Genomic DNA, 19,407 nt, shown 5'->3' with positions numbered 1-19,407 from the left:
AATCTCCGCTGGTCTGGGCCTTCTGGGCTTTGCCCACTTTGGTAATAGTTTTAAACAAAAAAACGTTTAGGTACTTGATGGCTCCCGCGAACAGTCAAGTTAATCAAAGCCCACGCATACAAATACGGTAACAAAGGAGGGTTCTTTTTCGCCCGTCACCGTAGTACAGATGCTCTATCCAGAAACCACCCAGAAGGTAAGACGGAGACTGGGCCATATAATTGACAAATTTACATATTGCCTTGCTTAGACCACTGACATGGATTCAGCGAATGCAACCCACTCACACAGATGTATAAAAAGTCCAAAGAAGCGGAACTGCGCCGTCATACGATACCGTGTTGGTTATTAGTTCTTCCTTTGACTTACCCTCTTGGTGGCTCGCGTATGCTATGTCTACACAAACACAAAAACACACGGCCATGCTCTTCATAGTCTGATAAACCCTGACCCAATTTGCAGAAGCTAAAGGCCCATTGATCCAGAAGCCGTGGGTCTTAGCCGTCATGACCATACTACATAGTATTATAGGAGAAAGGTCGTCAAATCGAGTTTTTAAATCCCAATGCTACAAGCTAACTTTCAATGGCAGGTCAACACTGTTCATTCTTGTCGTCTAGGCTTTATATTCACACACACAAGCAGTACAAGAATGTAAGTTCCATAGGGCAAATTGCAGTGTTTGCTTATACCATTGTGGATAAGTATGAAACTATTTGAGGGATACACTGGCCGTGTATACCGTAACTATGCATGTTGGGGATCACTAGTTGAGGCCTCATACGGCTCATCGAGGGTCGTCGAGTTTTGAACCTGATTTTCCATGAATCGGGTAGCCGGGAACCTCTTTTCCCTCCAAAACTTCATATTTACAGCCCTCAAGAACCCGAATTTTGATTTTATATCCTAATTCAGGAAGCTCAAACTCAACGGGACTACCTATATTGGCATCCTTCCGAATAACTGCCATGTTTCCATATGTCATATACATCCGGCAATCCTTCGCTGTGGTCCCGAGAGCTTGAATCACAACGAGGAGGGCAGTCACAAAGGCGGTTGCGTATCGCATGGTTACTATATTTCATAGCAAATAATATCAAAGTCTGTTCAAGTTACTAAAGGAGGCACCATACGTACACAAGGAGAAAGTTTTCAGTTTGAAAATGGAAAAGAATATAGTTTGTGCGATAATACCTTGCTCGAAATGGTTGGATAAAGTGAGATTGAATGGTAGTAAGAGATACAATAATGACCCAATTTTTATCACGAAACAGCAATGTTGCTGCGGTATATCCCTACATTTACAGCATTTTAGCAAGATCCGTTCTTAATCAAGTCGTATAAACAGTTGCTAAAAATAACAATAATCAACTTCTACTACGGTATCTGGCAAAATCTCTCCCTTGCCACCTTACGTGTCTGCATGGGCCTTTACCGGGTTTGCCGTTTACGGGGGGAATTAAGTATCTAAATTTACTTTTCTTCTCTCCAACATTACCAAGTATTTACCAGAGTGGGCCACGTCCACAAGGCCCACACCACTGGTTAATTGAGCCAGTGGAGGGTTTACCCTTACCACCATAGTATTAGAGTTTAGGGTGAACTTGATACAGTCTACGATGGATTTTATGCACTTTGCTACGGCAAAATGTAAGTAGGGCAGCTTAGTGTAGCTTAAGAGGAGGAGGGCCGATTTAGGCCGCGTTAAAAAAACTGTAATTTGAATTGAAATGCATGGTGCAAGCTTAAACCTAGATCCTTTGTAGATTTGCTAAAACAACCTAGTCCAGGCAGCTTTTATCCCATTTAACCAAGAAAGCTGTGCAAATCTTAGTTAATCTTTATCAAGGAATATCTCTAAATAGAAACTTGACTGCTTATTTCTAGTTTAGTATAATTGTGGCAGAATCTTAATGCTGTGGCCGTGCAAGTAAAGGACCGCGCAGCAGTTGAGCAATCTGGGTTTGTGCACCAGAGAACCCAAAATCATTTTTACTTCTCAAGCTACACCTGATTGAACGTCAGTTGCAACTGGGTAGTAATATGGAAACTCCACTTGACGTCAAGGTAGATCTGGCGCGGCTGTAGACAAGTTAACTAGTGGACAATTTCGACTCTTACCATCGAGTCTCTGCTTTCTTTCCCGTGATACTCGCAAAAGTTCGTTCTTATTGGCAAATTGGCACGCTGAACACCAACAAGACACGCACACATCAGAGTCCAAATGCCCGCCTTCCACCACACACACGCCACCTCTATCAATCCCCACCGGCGCCACCCACCGGCGCCACCCCCATCCTCACCCACTCCCAGGTCTGGGACGGGCGGTAGCTCAAGGTCCGACAGTCTTCGGAGGTTTTTTCTGGGACCACGACGCATGAGATCCTCTCCAAAACGGCAATACCGTAGTCCGCACCGTCGCGTTCAATCCCAGCCTGAGCTTGTCGTCCGGTGCTATCACCGAGGTTTGCACCAGTTTTCCGATGTACAAAGTGCTCTTCAAATGCGGAGAGGTGACGAATTCGAGGGCACCATCAGGCAAGGGTCAGGGGGTAGAATAACGTCTGGTTAAGCTTGTCTTCGACTGGATGTTGCAGGAGGGCACTGACTGGCAGCATAATTCAGGCAGGCTTTCTCTCCTTTTTTTGTGCTTTCATGATTCGTTCCTTGATCTGTTTTTGTCATTTACTTTGATTCCAACAACGATCTCCTGTTCAATTTTGACCTCGGGGGCGCCAATTAATTTCTGTTGATGCTTTTTATGTCACAAGCGACTCATGATCGCATTGGATAAAAGATGGAATATGAAAGAAAAGGCCCCTCACGGTTGGAACTTGGACACATTGGATTGGTTTCCAGGACTGACTGCATCTCGAGTCGCGCGACCATCATGTTTACCATGATTGGGCGATTGTGGCTCTATAAGTTATACATTATATTCCAAGCACGCGATTCGCGACAACAACCAACTTCTGTCCCCCTGCAGCGTGACTAACCCAAGGCATATCACATCTCGTTTTTAACATGTCGCTGCGATGAGTCAGATCTTGGCATTCCCTGTACCTCTGTGCTTAATTGAGGCATTTCTATCAATGCCGTGGAGATGGTCCCGCCAGTCGGGCAGCCCAAGGAGCCATCACAAACTAGTGTGTACTAAGACATTTACTGTCAAGCATCAGATGAGCTATGAAGATGTCTATATAATGGCTTCCGTCTCCCTGCCACCTAAGGAGTAGTCTCTCTTTCTCATCATTCCATCTTCAAGCACATTATCCTTTTAGTACCCGCCCTTTTCTGCTCATCCAATATTATCACTACCCGGTATCAAAATCCAACAAAATTCCGCCCCAAAGTTCGACAATATGCAATTCACCATCAAAAGCGCTCTTCTTGCTGTCCTGGCTGTTGGACTTGTCCCATCGGCATTCGCAGGCTGCGTATCCAAGCTATACAAGACGCCTTGCTCAGGCAGTCATCCCCATTGCTTAAAGAGTGTTGAGACCCTGCTATGCTGCGATTACGACGATGAAAGCCGCCGGTGCTAAAGCGGCAATCTCTGGGGGCGAGATACAAGGCAAAAGATAGACTGTTGGTCGAAAGACGTTTACGTTGTATCAGGGGTGGTGCAGCTTGTTGATGTATCGATGGCGTGTTAGAGGATTTTGTCGGAACCTTTGCAAGGCAAGAGAAGAACGGTTGGTTCAAAGACCGATGTATTGTACCAGGGTTCACTTACTTGTTGACAATATATTCCAACTTATCCTCACAATATACAAGAATCCCGAATGATGACACAAGCTCCGTCTTCTAAAAGAAGCTATATATTTCAGAATGCGCTGCGAAGTGACACCAACTCATTTTATTTAACCCCAATATGATAATCTCGGGAAAGGGCGCAGCGTCTTAGTCGACTTGATTCCGAGGCCACTGTCCGTCCTCTCTCATGTTCAAGTCATCTTGTTATTTCTGGTACCAACGTCTCTCTTTGTCAAGTGGGAAGGGTGCTTTTACGTCGTCCAGGTATAGTTCTTTTAAAGCCAGGCCCACTACCAGCCACCACGGCTCCATCTGGGCGTCCGGTGGAATGCAGCAAGCCCAGTCCTTGGCAGGACGGGGGCTTGGTCTTGCTAATTATCTGACATAAAGCAACGGTTATGTTTACATTTTTCAAGCCGCACAAAGATGTCTGGAACTGTCCAGGATTCGCTATTTGGCTCAATCTGTGATCAAATCCGTCCAAGGTTAACCGTAGTGACTTCTTCGGCTCTTTGTGCGATGCTAATAGTTGAACTAACTTGGGTAAGGCCATTTCCCTTCATCAACGGGGGCCTTGAAAAAGAAAACCAATTATATAAACTAAGCTATCTACTCTTCTGAATAATGGCAGCGATATTTAAGTTTAAACAAATTCCTGCCACAATGCGGAATAATGGGACGAAATTAAAAACAAATTTTAAAAAAGAAAAAAAGGATAGAAAAAAACGCAAGATTAAATTTTTAAACGATTTTAAAAAGCCAAAAAGCTAGATCCAATACATCACTGCTAGTAATGCAGCGGTCGTATTGTCAAGCAAGTTGCAGGTTAAAATATAAGTATTCTTTTATTAATACCCGCGCAAAGTTATACAATAGTAGCTCCTTTGTGATGGCCAGCCTATTTAACCTAAACCCTTTCCAATACGACCACAATGAGAGAAGGAAGCCAGAGTCGGCAATGCCTTTCCACGGCCTCCTTATCCTGCCTCCTCGGACTTTTTAGATTTTGCTTTGCGTAAAGCTATGTAATCTTCCCACTTCACTAGTCGTCCTCCTTTACAATGGTCTTGCCATGGCGCTGGACCTTCTTCAACCTCTTCTAGACGCCCAGATAGTGCGCCGAAAGTACGGCGGATTTGGCATTTCCATCAATGACGATTTCTGGGTACTCACAGTATCTACTATCTATGTTGGCAGAGCCCAGTCGTGACTAGCTATTCTGTTCCAATTTGGGGTTTGGGATGGTAATATGGCCTCGTATCTAAATGACCCACCATTTGGCGATTTATTTGTTGCCCGAAACCCTTACAATTAACACAGAGATGACGTAGTTTGGGCTCTTTCTCCCTTGTGAACTATCTCAGAGCAATTAAATCTCTCAGTTCAGTCTTGAAACCGGATCGTCGCCTGGACTCAGCCTGCAGGACTACGTTAAAACAAGTCACATGACGCTCAGCACTTTTTCCCTTTTCTGGTCGCTCGCGCTCGGCCCGCTCGGGTTATGGAAAGACGCGAACAGGTCCGTTCGCTCAATCGAAGTTGTGGGTCGTAAACCCAACTAGTAATAGGCATCGGGACTTGGGCCAGCTGATGGTTTGGAGCTGTTTATCCAGGGGGTCGCTTGAAACCCATACTTTCTTTTTGTTTTTTTTCCAGTGTGTGGGGTGATGTAACGACGGTCGAATTCCGCTGCCATTAAAGTGTGATTGAGTTTGACAAAAGCTAATTACTTACTACGTACACTGAATGCATCATGGCTGGAATAGGCAGGGTATCTGCTCGCATGAAGATGATCATTTAATCACAGACCCCACCTCCGGCACTTCCAGAGTCCCACTAAACAATTCCTTGAATACGTACGTACTGTAGTTCGCCCGACGGATGTCTTATTCTTCCGCGTCCGCCAAGTGTTACCAGTAAACAAGATCGATTGACTCGGGTACGTGGTAGATACGCGGTACTTGGGTAGATCCCGAGTGGTCGACCAAACAAGCGAGACATCAAACAGTCCAAGACCCAGCAACTCTGGAAAAAAAAAAAAAGAAAAAAAGAAAAGAAAAGAGAAACCACCGACTCAAAATTTACACGAACAGCGCAAAAGCCACGAGAGGCGATCGAGGGCTTGCTTGAGTCGAAGCCAAAGAACCTTGGAGTCGCTTTGGGCAAAAATCAATGTGTACCAAGCATGTTTGCCGGGTTTAAAGTTGTCAAAGATTTCCGGGTCTCGCTTAACCCCTTGCTACATACGGTAACATACCAAAGTAACCGGACAAAAAGTCTTGAAATAAACGACCCGGTTTTACCCCGCACAGATGTTTAGGATATTTCCGAGTGATGCCAACTTGTTCACGACAGGCAAAGCCCTTTTGTGTTAGCCCGAAACCTCAATCCCTGCTTGATGCCTACTACCATGTCAACAGGGTCAAGGCCGTATCCGTCACCTGCAGATATTAAAACCATTATTGACTGTCTCAGATCCCACTAGAATGTTTACAGAACAATTGACAGCCTGAAAGGCTCAGTACGGTCTTGAGTGAAAACACAGCAACTCAGGCTCGTTGCTCGACTGATCGATCTCTCAGCCATCGGGTCTTATTCGTCAACGGCATTTTCTCTTCGTCGTCACCATATAAGCTACATTTCATTGGAGAAATCAAGATGCCACAGGTCGCTCGCGCTCTAAGCGCTCTCGACCAGTTACGCCCGTCAACCAAGACACTTACGATAGCTATCATAGCAGTCTCGGCCATTTTCCTACTTCAAGTCATTCGGTTCCTGGTGAGCCAACTAAGATCGCCATTGCGAAGAATCCCCGGCCCATTTCTTGCCCGGTTCGGCCCGGCGTGGTATGCTTGGAAAGTGGGACAGGGTTCTTTTCCGGATGTCAACGTCAAGTTGCACGAAAAATACGGTATGTTGTTAGTGGTTGATGGTGTTGACCAGCCTCTCCTCGTTCATTCTTCACATCATAGAAGCTCTCCACAGAGGTAACTAATGCTTTGGCATTACCTTAGGCAAGATTGTTCGTTATAGCCCCGATCACTACAGCATTAACGATCCTCAGGCCGCCAAAATCATCTATGGCTTCGGCGGCAAGCAATTTGCAAAATCCATTTGGTACAACGGGTGGTCTGTGCCTGGTGCAAGATGGAGCCTTTTCGGGGACAGGGCGGTAAAACGCCATGCCGAAAATCGTAAACAGTACCAGGCTGCCTATTCCATGTCGTCCCTGACCCGGTACGAGCCCATGGTGGATGACTGTGTTGGTATTTTTGCTCAGCGCCTGCGGGAACTGGCGTCAACCACCATCACCATCGACATGAGGCACTGGCTTCAATGCTATGCCTTTGACGTCATTTCCCAGATTACCTTTTCGAAGCGAATTGGGTTCCTCGACAGGGGTGAGGATGTTGGCGAGGTGATTAAAAATCTGGAGGCATATATCGCCTTTGCTACCTTTGGGGGAATTTTCGACGGGTTGAGACGGGCATTCCATACCCTCGTAGGAGCTTTTCCCTCTCTCATGAAGAACCCGACAGCCTACATGTCGAACTTTACCGCCAAAAAGATCCAACATGCTCGGGCTGACCCCAAAGCGGTCCCGCAATCCAAAGACACCAAAACGAACATGGATTTTGTTCAAACCTTTTTGGCCAAACACGAAGCAAACCCGGAAGTTTTCACGCCCTACCACATCCAGAGTGGATGTATGGCAAACATGGTTGCCGGGTCCGACACCACGGCCATCAGTCTCTCGGCTGTCATGTATTACCTCCTCAAGAACCCGGCGACCATGCGAACATTACGAAACGAGATCGACCAATTTGACAAGCAGGGCAGACTTTCGCACGTCCCCACATTTGCCGAAAGCCAGCAGATGCCGTACCTACAGGCCGTTTTCAAGGAGGCCTTGCGGCTACATCCAGCAACCGGATTGCCGATGGAGAGGGTAGTACCCGAGGGTGGTGCCGAGATTTCTGGCCGGTTCTTTCCTGAAGGTGTAAGTTCTACTTTATCACGGATTTTCATCTCACTGAAAGGTAGGGCTGACATATCAAATACTTCACAGACCGTTGTGGGAATCAACACATGGGTTGCGCATCGTGACAAGACCATCTTTGGCGATGATGCCGATGCTTTCAGGCCCGAGAGATGGATAGAGGGAGACCCAGCAAGAATTGCCGAGATGAACCGCTACTGGATGCCGGTTAGTCGCGTTGCCTCCATTATCGCTCAATTTTTGTTCGAACTTTGGCCCCCAATGTGCATCGGCCGGCACATCTCGATACTCGAAATGTCCAAGCTGGTTCCGTTCCTGATTCGGGACTTTGACTTTTCCCTAGACCGGTCACTGATCTCTAGGGACTGGAAGGTAAAAACTTACTGGTTTACCAAACCTGTGGACTTTCGAGTCGAAGTCAGACTCAGAGAGAAGACTGGGCAATGAATGCCTCCACTTTGTATTTAATATCAGTTAGACAGCGATGAAAATAAACAGTATAAATGGATATTGTTCTACTGATGCATATCATGATTTTGGGTAGAATTGATTTTTCGACTATAATTCGTAAACTTCGAAGCTACCCTCCTGCCTTCTTATCAGCTGATGAGACTTTCTCCGAATGATGCTCACGAAATCAACCTAAATACGTCTAAACTTGTAAAGCTGCAGTACTATCTCTTGGACTGGCGCATATCGAGATCTGACTCTCTCGTGTCTGCTTGCACAATTAATGCACATCACTGCAGTCCCCATACAAGCCTCTGCAAGGCCGCGAGGGAATTCATCCAGATCCGGCTCGGCTGTAATATGAGCTGACCGCTGAAATGCGCAATAGATGTTTCACTCGCCAGACTCCTTCCAAACCGCGAGGCTTTCCAGGTCATTTTTGCGTGAGCCTCTAGATTGAGCGTCTAGAAGGCCCACTCTCGCTGCACCTCTTTGCCCCTGCAAGTCTGGCATTTTCACCTTGGAGCTGAGGTTATACGTGCCCTACGTATAATGTTGCATTTGTTAGAGGGTTGAATCTCTTCGATATATCGCCGAGAGCCGTTGCGGTGTCTCGGAGTCTCGCGTTGCATCGGTAGCAAGCGGTACGTGTGGGACACGGTCCATACCTAGAGGTTGCATATGTATTATCTCAGGACAGGTCGGAAATACAGGAATAGCCTAGCTAGGTCAGAGTTGGGCGTCTGAATGAGGAGACATAGGAGCGAGGGCCATAGATTCGGATATGTCATCATAGCCATCTGGACCTAGGCGATTTCCAGTTGCAGAAGAGCACATCCAGTCGACAAACCACACACAGTCTCTCTCCCTCTCACTCTCTCACAGCGTCGATGATAGGGCCTGCTGTGCGTGTGGCATCCATACCGAGCCCATTTAGCTGTAGGGCACCATGAAATGTGTCCCTGTTGCTCATAGCTTCGGCTCAGCGTCCGATGGCCAGCGTAGAACAGAAACGGGTTTATTTACGCAGATCAAGCAAGCACAACTCTTCATCTGAGCGTATGTATAATCCTGTAGAACTGCGTCTGTGTTGGTCCTTGACGTTAAACCTCAACAGCTGACAACTGGCTTGGGAGTCTTGCTTGCATTAAGCAGCAGGGCGTAGACCCTTATTAACATACCACGTCTTCACGACTCCCCGACTGGAACCTGAACGAGTGATATATGTCAACTGGCGTTATCGAACTTCATCGAAGGTGGGAGAGGGAGGCAGAGGGCCCGGCACTAGCACTGGAGTTATCAGGTCAACTGCCGGTTGAGTTGGAAGAACTAACGGTTCGTCATCTCGTCGATTTTAACGATACGAGGATCATGGAATCGAAAGCGTTGGGGGCTATCCTGCAGGGCTCGGGGCTCCAATCGCTCAAGCTGTATCTCTCTCGACTGTCCCAGCCTTCGGCATACTGCCGCCTTCGTTCCAGGGATACAGAGGGCTGTTCAACCGCTGAGCTGATGTGTCAGGAATACGCAAGAATCGCGGGTCTATTCTCCCACTTCGATAGCATCACATCCTTCCGCAGTGGTGTGAAGCCGTATAGTGACGGGCCGTCCCATCCGCCGCCGATGGATATGGTCAATCGTGCTCTCTGTGGCTTTGTCATGATGGGCATAGGGTAACTGGTAGGGCGAGTATATGTTCCAGCATCCATAATTTTAGCTATATCCAGATCGTAATCGTTCGCAGCTATGCGCAGCCGACGCCGCCTAGGAGTCAGGGCAGCTCCTTTTTCTAGCATTTTGCAGACTGACAAGGTGACGGGGTGCCGACGGGTATAGAAAGCGAGATTCCCGTTGGTTGGCCTGAAGCGGGCGCGCAATGCATACCATGCAGTACGCGACGTTTCATATCCGGAGGAGGCTCTCCCCCTGGGTTGAGGGCGGCGACTACAGTCTCATATGGTGGCTTTGGAAAAGACACCCACACCTTGGACGAGGCGACGAGCGAGCTCTTTATGAAGCTGGACCTAAAAGTGAGCCTGGAAAGGTTAGAGTCGGCGTGGGTGTGACGGTCAGCTTCAGAATCGTATGCTCGACACATTGATAACACGCAGGCTCCGCCCAAATACTGAATACAGGCAGAGTCCGCAGAGAGCATGTCATTTACAATTCGTTTATATTTCATATCGTTAAAAATCTAGTCATGACATGATTAAAACCTGCAGGCTATGCAGCATATACAAAAGAAAAAGAAAAAAAGAAATAGAAACAAACTGCAGGCTATGCAGCATATACAAAAGAAAAAGAAAAAAAGAAATAGAAACAAACTGCAAGCTATGCAGCATATACAAAAAAGGAAATAGAAACATTACAACAAGTTATTAAAACTCGCAAAGACAGCCTGATCAAGTTAGCTTGAAAAGAAAAATGCTAGACTTTGTAAAAATCAGCCGCTTCAAAAACATCAGACCTCTTCTTCTTACACTTGGGCTTCTGCAAAGGGCCGGTCCAATTCCCTGACGTCACCGCTTTGGACGCCTCCTGCAAAGCCCAGCACTTTCCCTTGTGAATGGGTATGGTTACCGTGTACAAAGGTATCTTGTAAAACTGGGTGACAAAGGCCCTGACCTGGAACCAGAACCTGCTCTCGTACCACACCGAGTTCAAGCAGCAGGAGCCCTTTGCGGCCGACGAGGGGCACTCTGGGCCGGTCAATTGAACTCCGGTTCCGTTGTGGGTAAAGTTGGACCCAAACACAAATGCATTGATCAGGGTGGGGCGCACCGTGAGACCAGATCCCAGGTCAATCAGGCCCCCAAACATCCTGATGGCAAACTCCACAGTCAGGTCCGTAAACGGGTTGAGCTGCAGCTCCGCCCGCGTCGACACGTCTGCCGACCCGGTCGTCTGGGGCTTCCAGCCCTCTGCCTTGGTGCCGTTCTTGTGGAGCAGGTCCAGACGCGCCTTGGCGCCCTTCATGGTCGAGCGGTAGCTTGCCGTGATGTTGACGGGACCGTCGGTTGCCACCTCGACGCCGAGCGACAAGGCGGCCCTGGGGCCGATGTTGAGGATGCCGGGGATATGGATGGCCGAGATCATGGCGACGAGCGGGCTGTAGCTGAAGACGTCGATCCCTATACGGGCGTTGACTCGCGTTTGAACCTTCAGGTCAAGGTCGTAGTCGAGCTCGAGCTGGATATTAAACTCCTTTAGCTTCATCTTCATCAGGTTAAAGTGAACGTGACCCTCAATCTGAATGGTGCTGGTAAAGGAGGCGCGTTCCGTGTGTATGTAGAGGGGTTTGGTGTTGATCAGTGTCTTGTTTGACATGTCCACCTTGAACGTCTTGGGGCCCATATGTAGTGTCTTTCTTCCGCCTCTGGCAACGATTGCACTCTTCTGCTCGGCAGTGACCTCAGTCGCACGGGTAAAGTGAATAACGGCATCCTCGACCTCGTCCTTGGGGTCACGCTTCTCTGCAGCAGCTGTGATTGTGAACTTCTCCTCGTCGTGGATGAGCTCGCCCAGCAGGAAAAATCCTCGCTCTCTGTCGCCGCTGCAGGAACCTGGAGCCTCGTCCATCACAACAATAAAGTCTCCCGACTTGGGCCAGGCATCCCTGGCAGACTTTGCAGCTTCTGCATTACTGAACGTCAGGACGACGTTGCCGTCGATGCACTTGACGTCGCTGAGCGATGGTAGGTTCTCCAGCACGATGGCGGGCTTCTTCATGACGACGCTGACCATGGCCGAGGCGGCTTCGAGGCTGTACGGGAGCTTGAGATCGTTGGCAGGGGTGAAGGTCTGTGTCTCAGTTCCTGTCTGAGCCATGGCGCGAGCCATTCCCAAGCCGATCAGGCTTTGTGCCACGGTTAGGCACTTGAGAAGCCTCATCTTGCTGGCGGTATGACTTCAAGACTCTGTATGTGGAAAAACACGGACTGAACTAGGGTCGATGAAGTCTATATTGTGTTGTATAACAGAGATGGAGTTAGTCGAGGGCTCAGTTCAAGTCCGGCTGAGGAGAGGATGGTGGAGGTTGCATAGCAGGTAAGCTACTAGCCGTTGTATGGTGGTGACTCTGGCCGAGACGGGCAAAGGAATGAGTTGCAAGTTCCTGTGTTCGATGACACAGCCAAGTCCCTATGGTTCCCCATCAACCACAAGTCCGGCCGCTCGTGGAGATGGCGGCCAGTTTGCTCCAGGCGTCTCAACAACGATCAAGACTCTCTGAGCCCACGTTCTCCAGAACGCGTAGCCGGTGCCTGGACGGAACGATTGGACGATGGCAAGGGCAGGCTAGTCTGCTTGGCAGGCACTCTGGGATGGCCGACCCTGCCGATATTCAGGTCCCGAGAAGTCCTCTCGGCCGTCGGGGTGGGAATCGATACCAGGTGCTCTTGGCCCGGTCGGCTTCGAGGGTGTGGGGCTTCCAAGAGCGATCCCAGTTTCTCGTCTTGACAGCTTCTCGAAGGCTGTCTGATCAATTCCTTCCCCAGAACCGTCGATATATTACCCTTTCGTCGTGGCAGGGGCCAAACCTTCAAGCACACTTGTGTTTGTTTATCTTTTGCGTCGACAGTAGTTGGCTGTGGATGCAGCAAATTTTTCCTGCATATCCACTTGCAGTACGACCCGTGACCATCTCGACTCCACAAGGCTGCACTTGGCCGGGAGTGCTATGCCGAGATCCCGACTGTGGATATAGTACAGGGATGATGTAGGTAGAGGAACGAAGCTGGTTGGATGGCGATAATGAGATCTTCTTTCTCATTGCCAATTTCACAACGTCTTCGGCGTATAATCGGGTAAAGAAGAGCAGCAATTCTGTTAGTGTCTGTTTTTTTTTTTTTTTTTTTTTTTTTTTTTTTTTTTTTTTTTTTTTTTTTTTTTTTTGATAACAGGAAGCGACAATTGATTTGCACCGAATAGGCTTGGCACCCCTTGAGGTCGCAGGCCTGACAGATGCAACTTAGGTATGAAGTAGAAGGTGTGGTTGGAAGCTTGTTTATGCGGTTGCAATTTTTTTTTTTTTTTTTTTTTTTTTTTTTTTTTTTGCCCATTCTTGTCGTACTGTAGTACTACCTTACCCAAGGTAGATAACATACTCAAGTAGGGGGCTGTTCATCAACCTCGTCTACGTGTAGGGATTTGGGTTGAGAAAATTAGGTACTGCGAGTCGCTATATCTGATTATCTCTGTCTATCTTTTAAAGTAACACAGGAGGTTGTTTGCAGCTTGTTTCGTAACAAAAGAAAAGGGGTTCGGGCGAGCCCGTGGGTGCCTTATGGATAAGGCAACCTGTGCCCGCACGTGCTGTCCTACACCGGGATATCCCTCCCAAGTGTGATAGTCCCTATCATTCCAACAGGGACGAGATAACTGGGACTGCAAAAGGCTACCGCAGATAATTGCAGTAAAATAGCAAAAGTAACCCGCAAAAACTGACCTGAAGTAGCGTTGTTGATGGTGAAACTGGCAGTATTTTCAGATTGCTAATCGCTGCTCTGTTTAAAAGGCTATACGCTGTAGAAGATGGTAAGTTGTAAGGTTGTTTTGATCACTGTTGGTGATGCCCGCCCAATCTTGCAGTCCCGGTTATTTTGTCCCACACTTGACACCATAGTTCATGATATGCAGAGCATCGCATTCTCAGTTCCTGTCCTCTCAAATTTCTACCGAGTCATCCCCAGAAAAATTCGCTTCACTTTCTGGAGTGCGTATCGAATTGTCAACAGCTCCCGCAGAAGAACTTGGCCACTAATTGAAAACGAACCTGTTGCTTCAAAATTCAAACACTAGAGTCTCTGCTCAAGCTGATCCCAAGGCATCACACCTCCAGTCAATACACCTCACACTTGCTGTTTCAAAAAAGAGTCAATGTCGTCATCAATTCTCCGAGCTGCTCACCAACAGCGGAGTATGTTTGTGGGCAGACATACGAGTGGGTAGATCACATGTGTAACCACGTGATCTTAGAACACGTAGCAAAAGCTTTCAACTTATTCATGCGATTTTGTAGATAGCTACAGATAGCTACCCAGTTATCATGCATAGGAATACCTACTATGTCGATCTGAGACTTTCAACTAGGCAATTAAAGCTCTAGACAGGGTAGTTCCACGGGGGCTTAATCTTTGTTACTGAGTCTGTTGATAGTGCGGTGGACTGAATGCTCGGTAGACAAATAACGAAGGGCTGCATTAAGCTTGAAAAATCCTTTACAATGCAATACTTGGTCCCCTAAATTCTCCACGTTTTAGCCCACACAACAATTCTTTGCACCGGGTGCTTTTTAGGTTGAGTTTTCGGCCAAATCTGACAGAACGCATAAATTAACAAAAACAGTTCGGCCACAAACACAGTAGGTTTAAAAATTAGGGGTCTATTTATACATTGCGCGTTGCACTTCATGCGTTGACAAAGCAAAATGTGTAAAGTAAAATGGAGAATAACTTTAAATAACCCGTTATTGTTGGGTCGGTATCAGCCATTTATTGCGGCCCGGCTCAGTATAAGGTTAAACGGATTCGGGTGAGGATAAGTTTCAAGCCGTATATCTTTTATAATTCTGTTGGGTGGGTCAAATTCGGACGCCGACTAAGGAATCGTGGAGGCTCGTTAAAGGGGCCCATAACGAATGGGGTTAATCTGATCTGTCCTCCCCAATGCGTATCCTCAACTCCCCGTATTCCCCCAATCTCTGAAGATCGCAGGGGGGTTTTTTTTGTGAAAGCCTCTTTCTTGGTTCGAACACGGTGCTGCAATGCTAGGACGAGGGCTTCTCGACAACATCAGCAATCTTATTCTGCCTCCAGATTGGTATGTGTTTCTTGCAAGCCAATTCTCTCAGCCTCACCTACAAACGCATCTCCAACGGGAAAATGGCACTGGGCAGTCAGTCGGGATGGAGTCAGACTGAGTGGCATTACATTTCGCAAATAGGGATCGACTCAATATATAGTATTGCTTGATGGATTGAGACTAAACATCAAGCGTTGACCGGTCCACAGCCACTTACTTGCAATGTCATACCGTAAGGATTAGCTCGCTCGTCGCAGGAAATCCGGTGGCTCTGACCACATATTTAGCCATGGCCATCTATATTATTTCATGGGTTCTCGCTTTACCGAATGAGATTTGATAAGATTCCCCACGCTAGTCTGTTACTAATAATAGATCACTTGATCCCGACTTATTGAACGAAGCATTAACCACACTACTATAGTGGTAAGGGTAAAAATCGCCATCCCTGAACAGTTAGCACAGCGCTGTGGACCTTGTGGGTGTTCCCGATGTCGGTAATAGTTTTTTGGGAAAAAAATAAATTTACTATGTGGTAGGTACCTGAAGCTCCCCGCAGACAGTTAGGTTGGCAAAGGCCCACGCAAACATACACGGTGACAAGGGGTGTGTTTTTTCGCCTGCTACCGTGGTAAGACTGATAGTGGCCGTGCAAAATAGCAAAAGTTTCGAACCAAGACCCATTCATAAGAAAGGGTAAACCTGGCCTTCGATCGAAGGGAGTAATTATATCCTCTATAAAGGGGCTCAGTCATCCTGTTAACTCCATTAGCACCTTCAAGCTTGTCACTTCTCTATCACACAGCTTCATAGCAGCTCTCCACCCCTTTTATATCTATCTTTAGCCTAAGCAAAAGAAGAGCCAACCACTATGCATTTCATACCATTCATTCTTGCCACTGCCAGTCTGGCTCTCCTTCCGGCCACTACTGCCACAGACGTACGTGGACCCTTCGCCGTTTCCGAACAGCCCGGAGGCCCTGGGGCTGTACCCAATGGTTGTTTAATCAGAGTACATGGTCCCAAGGAACCAGAGGAAGAGTTCGGTCCGTTGAGGGACGCTCAATGTGTTCCATTTAACACGACGAAACGGGTGGGCGATATCGTCTTTAAAATTAAGAAAACATGCCCCCCTGCTCGACTAGAACTCGATGACGGAAGTTATATTTTGTCACAACTAGCAATCTGCGGTTAAAATGAGACTCCAGCGACTTTAGACCATTCTAGAAAATGGAGAAATTAATTGCTCACTCACGGGAGGCGAATGCTTTCTACAACCTTGAGCGAAACTGGACCGGGCCGGGGTTCTGACATATCCATACAAATCTAGCAGCTTATGATTTGCGGATGAGCAAACTGGAGAACTAGATAGTTTATCAGTTGAATAAAAAACTGCTATTTCGTCATTTGTCATTGCAACAAGCTATTTATGCGTTGGAGCACAGCTTTGATTTGTGCGTCATTTCTTCAAACAATCTAGTCCAAGTAATCATCTTGGGTGGACAAGTTAGAAGAGTGTGTATTTTCACTTAGCCTTGTATAAGCATCCCAGCATTATATGAATCGTTTACCCCGAAATCGACCCTGAATCTAAATACTTAGTCTGCCCTCGAGTCTCACTCCAGTGCTATTCGTAACCCATGGAGCATACGCCCGAGTCCTGACAGCTGTTTTCGGTTTCTGGTTAAAATCCCCTGAGCGGACATCTTTGTTGTAGTCCTCGGCATTATAGCTTGGGCTGTCGCCAAGGGTTAAGCTTCCGCTTCTCTGCTTCTCTAGCAGCACTCCATGTGTTCAAGATTATGTAGTACTCTGCAAGACTACAATACTAGCTGGGAAGTTTGCATCCTTTTTCCCCAACAAATGCAAGAACAAAGATGGACTTTTTGCATGGATGGCACGGCGTCCAATACTGAAGCTTGAGTTTCTGCGCAGCAGGGTTGCCGGGAACGAGGCGCATAGTTCGGAACTGGAGCCGCGTAAATACCTGATCGCTCCGGAACTGATTGCATGATAAGACGTAGTTAGCGCGAATAATCCACCGTCGGTAATGCCGAGTGAACATATGCTTTTTTTAACTTTTTGATAGCACATCAGCCTCTGCTATCTGATTCCATAACAATTGGATTGATATCTTCCCTCTTTATCTGCGCTATACGCTTAAATTCTATTTTTTCCCCCTCATAATCTCCGATTCGAGTGATGAAATTAGCAGTATGCAGATTTTGCAACTCGTTGTCGCTGCCATCACCCTACCCCTCGTCCACGCGATTTCAGCTGCCACAAATCTGACTCAAGCAGATGCGACTTTTACTATCTACACTCAATTTCTCCCCGGGTGTTCAGTTAGGCTTTATCGGCCTTCGGGATATCTTGGGTGATTTGCAGGTCAGCCTACTCTTGTAGGCACAAAGTGGCGACCAGTTCAGAGAACATGGAAGATCAAGGGCCATGGCATTAGCGTGTGGAACCGTTGCTCAACTGTCACATGCATCAACCTCCCTAAAGGATGGTTTGTAAAATGGGAAAGTGCACACTGCAGAGTCTGGTATCGGCAGCAATAGGCTGACATGCCGTTCAAGTTGTCTGGCTAGGACGAAACATGGACGTAGTACTTTATGGTCTATGTTGCGGGCTAGGCTAAGCAGGGCCGTCTCCTTGTGTTTTAGCAAGACAAACAAATCCAATATGTGCATTAGCCAAGATTCCAATAGCTGAAAAGCACAAACATAAGAGGCTTAGGTGATTGCGCAGAGCCCATGTTTGAGAAAGTCCTCCTCTGGCTTGCAATTTCGAGCTTGGATTAGCTTGTCATGTTGAATCTTGTCGTCCTCTTCAGCCATGGAAGAGTGTTTAAGCTTTTGCCAGTCCGTGACTGGCGCAAGGTTGATTGGTGAATTATCCCACGTTGTTGGTTTGTGGCGTGCCTCGGGGCAACAAATGTTCGAATTCTAGCCTGCTTGGGCTTATGCACGCCGCGACCTTATGACGAGGTGAAAAGCTGCGTTGTTTCAATATTACATGTCCATTTGAGCAGCGCCGTAAATCGCAATGATAAAAAGGTGTTGCACCTTTTCCGGTTCTCTTGCTAATCAAAAACACGACAGATGTGAGAGGACCTAGTTTACAAATTTTGTGTGGTGCAGATTCGTCCTCTACTCTTCAGGGTCCATTCTTTAGCAGTCCCACGGCTCCAGAACTCCGAGGGCTGGGAGCTTGCCGAAATTCTTTATTGTCCGTGATAAACACCAAAGCAAGAAGCCTTCTATCTGCTAAGGATCTTATTTATCCTCAATCTCCTATCATTAGCTCTCCAATGATTCCGATCCTCCTCAAAATCTTTAAATCTATAGTCTGGGTCTCTATCGCTCTTTTGTCCTTTCGGAGGTGTGAAGCCTTTGCATTCTTTGACACAAGTAGTCCGAACATCATCGGGCGCAACCTCATCTGGTTGAACTCCGTGTCTCAGTAGACAATTCATGTGGCATCGTTTCCACACTTCCATCCATTCCTCTCTGTTTGCAACCGCGCGACTGGCGGAAGGCTCTGTCGGGATGGCAATGGCTCGAGATGCGAAAATAATTGTGATAATATATTTGAAGTGCATTTTAAATGATATATTAGTGGCAGATATTAAAGTTGTATTCCGGCCATACGGAAAAGAAGTTGTTACTTCAAGACGGGCCTGTATACTAGCTAGCGGACAGCTTACTTAACCAGACGGTTCATTTTATTGCAATGTTGAAGGAACAATTGTTTGACGTTATGGTCCGGTTGTTCTTATTATTCTTAAAAATTTTCTGGTCAATTGTAGTACACATCCCACGCATGAAGAATTTACTGCGAGTCGGGCGAAGTTTATGCGAGCGAGCTAAATTTATGTTTTGCCTAAAAATAATTCTTGCGGAACTAAACTCGACTAAAAGCATGGGTAGTAGGAATCTTATCTTATCTGGACATTGACAATCACTTAACTTTCCTTAAACCCTTTCAACATGTCTTCTTCAGTAACAACACCGAGTGTTGCGCATAGATGGGGCGCATTTGGCGTCAAAGGCAGCTGAGTTATCTGTCTCTCATTTGCTCCATGCTAGTCACACCTGGAGCACTTCTCTGTCGACCTTTTCCTTCTACATCTCAAAGAAGTCACAACTGTCACTAAACCCTCCGATCAGGCGCACATGGATCGACTTGATGTGTTAAATAGGGCGATGGCCAGAACAAAGATGTCAGACTGGTGCAAGCTTTGAACGAGGACGACAATAGCTTACCGGAAGCCAGACGCTGCCATGACTATTTCATCCGAGGGCTTGCAAGCTTGCGAGAGGAAATGGCGGTCACGTACCTCAAGACCACGAGACCGCAATACTACACAGTTCCGGAGCCAGACCACCTCGACA

General features: G+C 47.2%; 2 protein-coding genes across 2 annotated transcripts; one reads left to right on the top strand and one right to left on the bottom strand.

Moving 5' to 3' along the window:
• Positions 1-6,414: 6,414 nt before the first annotated feature.
• On the top strand, positions 6,415-8,111 carry PgNI_10176 (uncharacterized protein; the record flags this gene model as incomplete). Its single annotated transcript, XM_031130150.1, has 4 exons — positions 6,415-6,667; positions 6,771-7,756; positions 7,826-7,963; positions 8,100-8,111. The coding sequence occupies 4 exons, from the start codon at positions 6,415-6,417 to the stop codon at positions 8,109-8,111; spliced, it is 1,389 nt and encodes a 462-aa protein (XP_030980351.1).
• A 2,473-nt stretch (positions 8,112-10,584) lies between these two features.
• PgNI_10175 (uncharacterized protein) lies at positions 10,585-12,759 on the bottom strand (the record flags this gene model as incomplete). The annotated part of the gene is made up of 2 exons (XM_031130149.1): positions 10,687-12,759; positions 10,585-10,604 (listed from the first exon to the last, which is right to left on the bottom strand). The coding sequence occupies exons 1-2, from the start codon at positions 12,095-12,097 to the stop codon at positions 10,585-10,587; spliced, it is 1,431 nt and encodes a 476-aa protein (XP_030980354.1). The 5' UTR covers positions 12,098-12,759.
• Between the last annotated feature and the right edge of the window lie 6,648 nt (positions 12,760-19,407).

This window comes from Pyricularia grisea, chromosome VII, assembly GCF_004355905.1.
Source record: "Pyricularia grisea strain NI907 chromosome VII, whole genome shotgun sequence".
Taxonomy (NCBI): domain Eukaryota; kingdom Fungi; phylum Ascomycota; class Sordariomycetes; order Magnaporthales; family Pyriculariaceae; genus Pyricularia; species Pyricularia grisea.
This window is presented reverse-complemented; position numbering and strand designations above follow the sequence as displayed.